Genomic DNA, 9,862 nt, shown 5'->3' on the forward strand with positions numbered 1-9,862 from the left:
ATTGTGGGCATGTTATGGTGCTGGAGACACTGTCCTAGCAGAGATTGATGTAGGATCTGTGGCTTTTTAACTCATATCTCAAGTTAGTCTAGTAATATAACCTAATAGATGAGATCTGTAAGGGAGGTGCATGTTCATTGAGTCTTAGACCACAAGATGCTCATGACAAGGCAAGGTCAGGTGGGTCACATCCTCCTGCCTCCAGAACCTGCACGTGGCAGAGGCAGTAATCCCTTGGCTGGCTGGCAAAGGGCTTTTTGAATGTAGCTTGTCTGTTTGGGAAGTCAAATGTTTTATAAGAACTCTTCTGAGAACAGCAGTGTGCTTCAGTACATGCTTAAACAACTGGTGACTTCCAGTTCATAGAACTGATGATCTGCTGTAATTTGGGCTTCTATCTCTCCACCACTTGGCTGTTTGTGATATTATAATGGATCCCTAAAGGGAGGGAGCTTCACAGCACACCTGTGAGCGTGCCAGCAGCAGGCAGTGCCAGGTTGGCTTGTTACATCCAGAAAACAAGAATACCTGGTTGGAGTAACTGGTCAGGGACTTGTGACAGCCACTGTAGCAGTTACTGGACATGCCTGTACATGAAGGAAGCAGTTTAATGCTCTGCTCTGACTTCATGCCAATATTGACCCTGAGTACATGTGTACACACACAGAAATACTTCCTCCTGTTCAAAGCCTGCCCTTGCTATTCATGGAAGCATGAAATAGGGTGGCAATTAGGCATAACAGGCCTAAGTTTTCAGAGAGGTTGCAAAGGCAGGACTGATGTTTTCTTAAAATTACTTCTGTCAAGAGACCTGAATTATTAAGTATTTGCTGGCAGTTTTTACACCAAAGTCTACCTCTGAGCGCCCTGGAGAGCAGCCCATGCAGACTTGCAGAGACACAGGAGGCCAGAAACAATCTGTATCTACCACCCCACCACCTTGGTTTTGTAACTGTCAGGGTGTCAGAAAATATCACTTATTAAATCCTACCAGCACCTTTTTCTTCTTAGTAGTAGACATCAGAGGGAGAATGCTTGTGCATAAAACTTCAAAGGAAGAATATGGCAGTAGAGGGAGACAGCATCTAGCAGAACCCCTTCTAAATGCCTGCTTGTTTCCCAAAAAATAGGGGCAAGCTGCTTATACAGCATTTCTGAAGTGATACACTCTCAGTTTTAGTGTGTGTGTAGTACTATATCTGCACGTTTTCAAAAGCCTTCAGGGAGAAGCTTATGAGGAGCTACTTTCTCTTTTCATAATAAATAAACTCATCCCAGGAAGCACTAGTGAAGTTCTTTGGGCACAGCCAGTGAAAAGGCAGTAAGTTCAGCTGAGGGGCATTAAGCTGTAGAGCATTGTTTTATTCCATCAAATGCCCTCCCACCCACTGGCACTTCAGTTCCATTATGGAAGGTACACAGAGAAGCAAACAAAAACACAACTGGGCATCAGGGCTCTAGAAATTTATTTTCAGAGCTTAGTGCTTCAACTACAATTAAAATAATTGAGCAATTAAAAAATGCTACTGACTTGATACTAGAACTAGACAAGAATACAACTAACACTGTTACTTTCATGCACTGACAGATACTAGTTTGCTCATGCCACTGAAGTAGGCTCTTTCCCGTTCACTCATCACTTCAAAGTGTAGGGGTCTTCTACAGAAGTTGCATTCAGCTGATGAGTGTGGTTTCAGCTCCAGACCAACATCCTTCCACGTAGCCAGCAGTTTTTCTGTTAAGAAAAGTTCACCAGAATCAAAGCTTAAAAGAGTGGATTCGCTTTAGAGAAGCAGTAGAAGAGAAAAGTGTCAGCATACTTATTCTCCTAGCAAGTGAGGAGAGATAATAGGATTTCACTCTGACACAATTTACCTCTTGAGACAAATGGGCTGCAACTAAGTCTCAGCTATCCTCACACCACCTCGCCTGACAGGATCAAGGAGGAGCTACTTTCCCTGGACAGATCCATGTTTAAGACAAGCTAACAGCTCAGCTGAGAAAAGCAGACTTCTCTGGGCTCCACATAATGTGTGAAGATTGGTTTGGACAATGCCTGAGCAGAGCGCTGGCAGGAGTGGCTGTGACAGAACCAGCTGGGTATAGGTCTGCACTGGCCTTGCACATTCTATTCTAGGGCACAGTGCACTACCCTTCACGTGTCATGCTCAAAGCAGTTTAAGTTCAGAAGTACCTGCTCCTATGCTCCTATGTGGAAAGACATCCAGATTTAGTTGTCCAGGTGGTGACATCTAAAACTTAGGTGCTTTCCAGTCTTGCCTACAGTACAAAGACTGCACAGACAGGCCAGTATCTTCCCTGCACTGATGCAAGAGCCCACTCACCGATAAAGTAACTCATCATCTGAGGGGTGTGGTGAGGTGTAGGGGCGATACGGAGCAGCTCCTCCCCACGGGGCACCGTCGGGTAGTTGATGGCTTGGACGTAGATGCTGTGCTGGCTCATCAGCTTGTCACAGATCTCTGTATTTTTAGCAGCATCTGCAACCTAAAATTCAAGATTTTAAGTCACAAGATCAACCAACAGATGCAAGGTGGTAGAGCCGTCAGACCAACTTAGGTAGCTACAAGAATCCAGTAGGACTGGTCTCCCCTTTGCTACTGTAAATAACATGTATGAAAGAGAGAGAAGGGCTAAAGCCTGTGCTGTAGAGCTCTCTGGACATAAGCACATCACTGCAGCCCAGGCACTTAGCTGTTTATACCCCATATCTTGTTTTAACTAGCTTGTTATCAATTTCCCTGTTTTCTGTATACTGTTAGTTTGTGGGTTTCACACAACTTTCTCACTCTGCTTTACAACATTTACAGCAGGCTGAGCTCAGCTTAAGCCAGACTGCTGGCACTTCACCTTGAATACTATGCTGAGTTTGAGCTTTGTGAAGGTAGTAACTAATACCTGAACATGCAGTGTGATCATGGAGGGCAAAATGGGTGCCACAGTCCTATGTCAACTCACCCTTATGGGAATGATGTGACTGGGGCAATGCACCACGGGGAGCCCTGCATCCATCAGCATCTGTCTCATGAGCTTCACATTCCGTTGGTGCTGGCGCCTCAGAACTTGCCCTTCTGGGCTCTTCAGGGTCCGGACAGACTCCAGGGCACCAGCCAAGAGCATGGGTGGCAGGGATGTTGTGAAAATGAAGCCAGCGGCGTACGAACGAACAGTGTCTATCAGAGAACTTGTACTGGAGATGTATCCTCCTACACATCCAAATGCTTTGCCTGAAGATTAATGGAAAAAAAAAAAAAGGGCAACCAAACTTATTCCTTCCATCCATTAGAATGGCTTGAAGTTTACAAGATCACAGCCTTTCACTTGAAAGAATGAGTTATTTTGACCGGGTGCAGTCACACAGTGATGGCAGGCAACAATTCCAGCCCCCTCTGCTAATCTTGTATTTACTCAGCACATGGTACAGCTTTGTTTTTAAGCCAATCTTGATAACCTGGATCTAGTTACTACACAGCAAGGACAGTTCAAGACTCTCTCAAATACTCAAATTTTGATTTTGGGAAAGACTTTCTAAGTCCAGTCATCAAGTAGATACTTCAATAGTGACCCCAAGTGATCAACACTAAGTCTCTCAGCAGATTTAAAATAATCTGTTCCAGGGATGCTACAAATAGCCCATGCTCCTAAGGAGCACAGAAGGCTGTTACTGTGATTGTGTAGTTGATACCAGGCCCCCTTTCCAAATGTTCAGAGAGCAGAACACAGCCACAGACAGAACTAGGGTGTCTGGTGAATGCTATTCTGTTCCAAGTTTAAGTTCCAAAGCCATGAACTTTCCTAGTAAATTTTATTTATGTTTTGAAAGCTGTTTAAACAACCTTCCACTTTGCAGCAGTAAACTAACTCCTGAGCCTGCATTCTACTTAGATAATAGCAGTTGCTTCTTTTCTTGCCAAACCTCTTTACATAACTCCCCATCTCAGATTTCTAGATTAGGAGTACTCTATTTCACATAAAGGAACTAAGTACTACTAAATATAGAGAAACTACTCTACTAGCATTCTCACCTGAATTTATTCTTGAGTTGTATAACATGGCACTGGAGGACTTTTTGCTAGCTTGCTTAAGGTACCATTGTTTGGGGTTTTTCTTTGACTGATTTGTAAGACAGTTTAAGTAGCTTAACAGAAGCTTTTCAAACTGTGGGGCAAACTTAAATCCTTTGGGCTTTTTGAAAAAATCCTACCCCCAAGAGCCCTCAACAAGTTCATTTGAGTAGACAGATTTTGAGTTAACCCATTTAATCTGGCTGCTCAGAAGCTTTGGTGCCTTAGCTCCTGTGGAAGTGCCAGGCCGTGCATACCAAGCGTTCCAGAGATGATGTCCATCTTGTGCATGACTCCATCCCGGTCTCCTATGCCACCACCTCGAGCTCCATACAGCCCCACAGCGTGCACTTCATCCACAAAAGTGATGGCCCCGTGCTCGTGGGCCACGTCACACAGCTCTTCCAGAGGACAGACTGCACCTAGGAACCAAAGCAGCAAGTGGCAGTTCAGGATTCCCTGTATGCAGCTTGGATAAACACCAGAACTGCCCCTAAACAGCCCTGACAGCACTGTGCGCTTTTAGACCCGAAATACAGATGATTGGAGGACTAAATGGAAGGAGAGAGGAGGCTTTCATGTCAGCTTACCATCCATTGAGTGAACAGTTTCAAATGCAACAATTTTAGGGGTGGATGGATCAGACTTCTTCAATAGTTCTCGAAGATGGTTGACATCGTTATGGCGAAATATATGTTTTGGCACCCTGCTGTTACGGATCCCCTGGATCATGGAGGCATGGTTTCCAGAATCAGAGTAGATCTCACAACCTGAGGAAACAGCCCAGTTACACTTTTCAGTATACAGAAAACATTAACCAATTCCCAGCATTGTTTTATGTATCTGAAGTGTTCAGGAAACACAGGGTAGCCGTGTTCTTGGAAGTAATGCTCTTGATCAAAAGAGCAAGTTACAGATCATGAAGCAAGAATAATATTTAAGGTTTATTTTAGGCGTTCAAACTAGGGCAAATTGGAGCTTAAGGAAATACAGAAGATTTTAAAGTCCTCAGTACTTTTATGTAACTCTTACAACTTCTAAATTCCCCCTGTCTCATTTTCAGGTAGAATTTAACTGCAAGAGCAGAAGATTCTCTGCTTGTCAAATTCCTCCAGCAGTTCCCAGCTCCTAGATCTCAATCTCAGTAGGCTGATACTATGATTTGTGTTGAACATAACCTGAACATGGCATTAGAAGTGGCACCCAACCATACTTTGCTGATGGATTAGGATGAATCTTCACTTTGGACAGCTATTTGTAAAACGTACTCTGAACAGCTTAGGGCAAGGCTGTGTTTTTTGTGGTAACAGGGGTGCAGTTTGAGATCTCACCTGGCAGCATTTTAGCCAGAGTGAAGAGAGTGGAGTCATTGGCTACAAAGCAAGATGAGAACAACAGTGCTGCATCTTTTCCATGAAGGTCAGCTAGTTCTTTTTCCAAGTCCACATGAAATTTACTTGTTCCTGAAATGTTTCTTGTGCCTCCTGCTCCAGCACCATGTTGTTTCAGTGTATCCCTAAAGAGGGCCCAAAGAGAGGCATTAGCATTGCTCTGTGACACAGAGAGGAATGAAGGATCATTGCTGAAAACATTCTAGTACATAATCAGGATTATAACTAAAAAGGAACTGTTAGGTCTTTGAGCAACTTGCACAACTCAGGAACCCAGTAAGGTAAGAAATCAGTGCCCAAGTACAGCTGCAATATACCATCCAGTTTATCTGGTAACATTTGGGGGCTTCTAAGGAAAATCCAAGGAGCAGAATCAGTGACCAAGGGGTACAGTGCAGCCCTGGACTAAACACTGAGTTACCTACCCCAGCTCAAGGGAAGAGTGCACGCTTAACTGCATAGCAAGAATCATATCAGAAGCCACTTATGTAGCACAGTACAGAAATCAATTCCTCAGAAGCCTTCCCACAAAAGCTTCTGCAGGGCCACATAGCTTGAAACTGCCTCTTAAGAGCACAGCACTACTCACATAACTGCTCCACAGACACGAGGGTGGCGGCTCATGCCCAGGTAATCATTGCTGCACCAGACAGACACCTCTTTCTTGGTGATCAGGGAGTCAGTGTAGTCATCTGCCATGGGGAAGACCTGCGCCTTCCGGTTCACGGTTTTGAACACTCGGTAGGTGTGATCCTTCTTCTTCTCATCTATCTTCTTCTCAAAGAACTGATCGTACTGGAAGGTGGATACAGCTGAAATGAGACAGAGACTTCTTAAGCACACAGGAAATAATCACAACAGAGACCAGGCCCCGTGGGGGTTTTGCCCGACATTCTTACATTTTGGCAAGTTATCCTGAAGCAGGTGAGAGACACTTTCTGGTCTTTGCTTCAGCATAATATCCTTAAACTTCTTGAGCAAGCCACTCTGCTCTTCTCCCTCAGTCTCGATGCTCCTCACTGCAGAAGTAGTTGGTATTTTGGCAAATTCTGTACCTACAGGCATTGTAAAAAATTCCAGTGAGCTTAATTGTTTTGAATCAAAATGAAATAAGTTGAGTTCAGCAAAGCAAACGTTTTAAGTAAGCCTAACTCTTCAATCTTGAGGAAGCACATGCCCAAAACTCAGGCCCCTGTTAGGATCAACTACTTTATTTGCTTACAAATTTGCATCGGACGAGAAAAAAGGATGAGCCTTGCTAACCAATCAAAATACAACATGTAACTTCCTTACAACACATTTGGTTCATCATGACTCAGAACACTGTATACAGCTATAACATTTATCTGAAAGGGTTGGTACACACCTAACTGAAGGAAGAGTTCTAGTCAGCTCCTTCCTTTCTGTTAGCACAGATTATTTTTTTTTAACTATGCCACAGAAAGCAAAAAGAAAAGTAAAATAAGCTTCCTGAGACAGGCAGCAAGGCTTTACTGATACTGCTGAAAAGTTCCTTCCTTTGCAGGAGAGCCCTTCCGCATCAAGACTGCAAGCCAGCCAACACCCTTTAGTTCCACAAACACAAAAACCCAACCCCAAAACCATCTGCTTGGATTTGTGCTGGTACCTGCCTGATGTCTCGACACAGCTTCTTCCCTCTTTGGATATAAAACCTTTGCCTATACCAGCTCTCTTCAGATCTAAGCATCTGCTTTGTGTGTGAGTGCATCAGCTTGATTCACACATCCGGAGCCAGCCAGCACATCAAAACACGTCACACAGTATTCCCACACCAAAATCACCCAGGGAAACCCTGCACACAAGCTCTTTTTCCTTCAGTCTCCCATGATCCCGCCTGCATCATGCCAGTGGTGACTGTCAGACCTGGCACACTCCAGAGCCAAGTCAGGTACCAGAAGCTCTCAGAAGGAATCACCGCTTCAGCACACGGAGTACGTACCTTTCCTGTCTGCCTGCATTTCCTGCACGTCCTCCTGGAGTTCCAGGCTGGCTTTGCAGAAAACGTTGCTGTTCTTGTGATTCATCTGAGCTGCCAGGAACGGGCATTTGGTAGCAGAGCTCTGGCTAGCACCAGCAGGGGGGTGGCCAGTACGAGGCTGGGCTCCATCTCTATTCTGCTGGGCCACTTCTTTGGTATTTTTGGCCTCTGAGGTGGGGGCAGAGAAGGGAAAACACTTCAGCTTCATCATTTTAATACACCCCAACTTAAGCTTTTCTATCCATCACCTTCGCAATTAATTTGGCATGACCCATTCACAACTATTTAACCGAGCAGTCACATTTTATTTATACAAGCACAAATTCCTAGTAACACCCAAGGAACATCTGCTTTAAGACACTAGATTTAGCCCTGCACCCTTTGAGAGAAAAAAAATAAATCTCTTTCACTCCCGGTGGGAAGATTTAAGGAAAAGACTTAAGGGAAGACTGGACGTCGCACCTAGTGCCCTGGTAGCATTCAGTCGTAGGTTAGATTCGATCTCAGAGGGCTTTTCCAGCCTAACTGATAGTGATTTTACTTTCGAGGAGTTCAGATCCATGCAGTTTCCTCTGCCGCAAGCCCCAATTCCTCGCCCTGAGCGCCAGGGAAAGAATCCCCCAAGGAATGTTCCCGGGTGGGATGAAGCACCACTGAAGCGCGAGAAACACCGCTCCGAGGTCGAGGATCCCAGATCCCCAACCGGGACGCCCGAACAGGTCTGATTTATGCCATAAATTCAATTAACGGCGGGCATTTAAAGGATTAAGCAACCCCTGCCTGGGCGCTGCCTATTCCAGAAGTTTCCCCCCTGTGACACACCACGTCTGGGTTATTTTTTTTCCCCTCGAGGGGGGCCCCTCGGGCCAGTACTCACCGCGGCGGCCCGCGGGGGTCTCCTCCTCCGCCTGCTGCCCGCGGGCGGAGGACGTGGCGAGGGCGCGGGCGGCCGGCGGGGCCGCCTCCATCATGCGCGGGCAGTGCTGGGCGTACAGCAGCAGCGACGGCCCGGCCTTCTGCAGGAACGCCTGCGAGACGCGGGCCAGGAACGGGCAGCGCCGCACCACCGCCTCCATGCTCGCTGCTGCCGGCCGGGACACGCCGGAGGTGACGGCGACAGGGACACGGCGGGACGGGAAAGTGACACTGGGCGGTGCTCCCGCAACGCCGCCTTTTATAGCCCCGGCTGCGCGGCGCAGGCGCGTTGGGGCTCCGTCGGCGCAGGCGCGGGGAGGGAGCGGGGGAGGCTCCGCGAGGTTGCGGGGTGTTCGCGGGCGGCTCTGGGGGGTCTCTTGGTTCTGTGGGGGCTGGAGGCGTCTGGGACGTGGAGGGAAAACCCCGGGCTCCGTGAGGGGACTGGGGGCGTCCTGAGGACATGGAGGGGCACTCGGGGGTCGGGAAGGGCTGGGGGCGTCCTGAGGACATGGAGGGAACCCGGGGCTTTGTGAGGGACTGGAGTCGTCCTGAGGACATGGAGGGAACCCGGGGCTTTGTGAGGGACTGGAGTCGTCCTGAGGACATAGAGGGTCCCCCGGAGGTCGTAGGCGGCTGGGGTGGGCGCCATGAGGGGGTAGAAGCGCTGTGAGGGTATAGAGGAGACTGAGCCGCTCCCTCGGAGTCATGAGGGCACGGAGGGGGCTTGAGTAGCTGCCAGGGGTCTGTGAGGGCTGTGCGTGCATGGTCCACGGGGGTAACGCTGCTCTGGGTTTTCCTGTCAGCCTCAGGCTATGCAAATGCTGCTTTCCCAGAAGTTTTTGAGTCCCTCGCCCCACAGTCGGTGGGTTGAGGGGTGCGCCTGTTCACTGGAAGACGCGAGCTCTGAGTCAGCTGCGTGGGGAAATCCAGCGCTGCTCAGACCATCCCGGTGTTTTCTTCCTAAATGTACCTCTGGCTCCCCGTGGAGTCCGTGCTTGGAGGCTCGGGATGCAGCACTTGGTCTCGCTGGTGGTGGTGGGATCCCGAGCCCCTCTCACTTTGCCTACAGCCGGTGTGAATAACAGCATCTCTGACAGGGGTGCTTAGACTTCCACCGCTGTGTTTTTGCCATGTTTCGAAGGAAAAAGAACAGCAAGAAGTAAAATTGAACCCTTCATCCTCTGATTTGCAGTGGGCATTAAAGTTTAGTTGCTTAAAAGAATTATTTACAGGTAGGTAATGGTAAAAAGGGCTCTCCTTATGCGTCTGGTCATTCAAACCACAGCACATACTGACTGCTGAAGTGTGGAAAGAACGGAGGAAGAAAAACGATGATGCGTTTTTTTCCTTCATCTTGTGAAACAATTTCACGGAAGACAGGATTTGGGTAAAGAGCTGAGGGCTGTCTCAAGCACTTTGAGGCAAGAGTGGATTTTGTAACAGGTACGGAGTTTGGAGGAGAGCTTTTTTGA

The 9,862-nt window shown here is 47.5% G+C and overlaps 1 protein-coding gene across 1 annotated transcript; it reads right to left on the reverse strand.

The window, feature by feature from the left end:
- Positions 1 to 1,497: 1,497 nt before the first annotated feature.
- Positions 1,498 to 8,566, reverse strand: ALAS1 (5'-aminolevulinate synthase 1). The gene is made up of 10 exons (XM_018068564.1): positions 8,353 to 8,566; positions 7,437 to 7,643; positions 6,376 to 6,531; positions 6,066 to 6,288; positions 5,417 to 5,601; positions 4,676 to 4,855; positions 4,343 to 4,507; positions 2,980 to 3,248; positions 2,346 to 2,508; positions 1,498 to 1,735 (listed from the first exon to the last, which is right to left on the reverse strand). Exons 1-10 carry the CDS (start codon positions 8,549 to 8,551, stop codon positions 1,575 to 1,577), a joined length of 1,908 nt encoding a protein of 635 aa, XP_017924053.1. The 5' UTR covers positions 8,552 to 8,566; the 3' UTR covers positions 1,498 to 1,574.
- Between the last annotated feature and the right edge of the window lie 1,296 nt (positions 8,567 to 9,862).

This window comes from Manacus vitellinus, unplaced genomic scaffold, assembly GCF_001715985.3.
Source record: "Manacus vitellinus isolate BGI_N305 unplaced genomic scaffold, ASM171598v3 scaffold_14_pilon, whole genome shotgun sequence".
Lineage (NCBI taxonomy): Eukaryota > Metazoa > Chordata > Aves > Passeriformes > Pipridae > Manacus > Manacus vitellinus.

Coding starts and splice junctions, on each gene's coding strand:
- ALAS1 (XM_018068564.1), bottom strand. CDS start 8,551: ATGGAGGCGGTGGTGCGGCGCTGCCCGTTCCTGGCCCGCGTCTCGCAG. Junction 7,644..8,352: donor GACCCCCGCGGGCCGCCGCG/GTGAGTACTGGC, acceptor CCCCCACCTCAG/AGGCCAAAAATACCAAAGAA. Junction 3,249..4,342: donor CATCATCTCTGGAACGCTTG/GTATGCACGGCC, acceptor ATTAATCTTCAG/GCAAAGCATTTGGATGTGTA.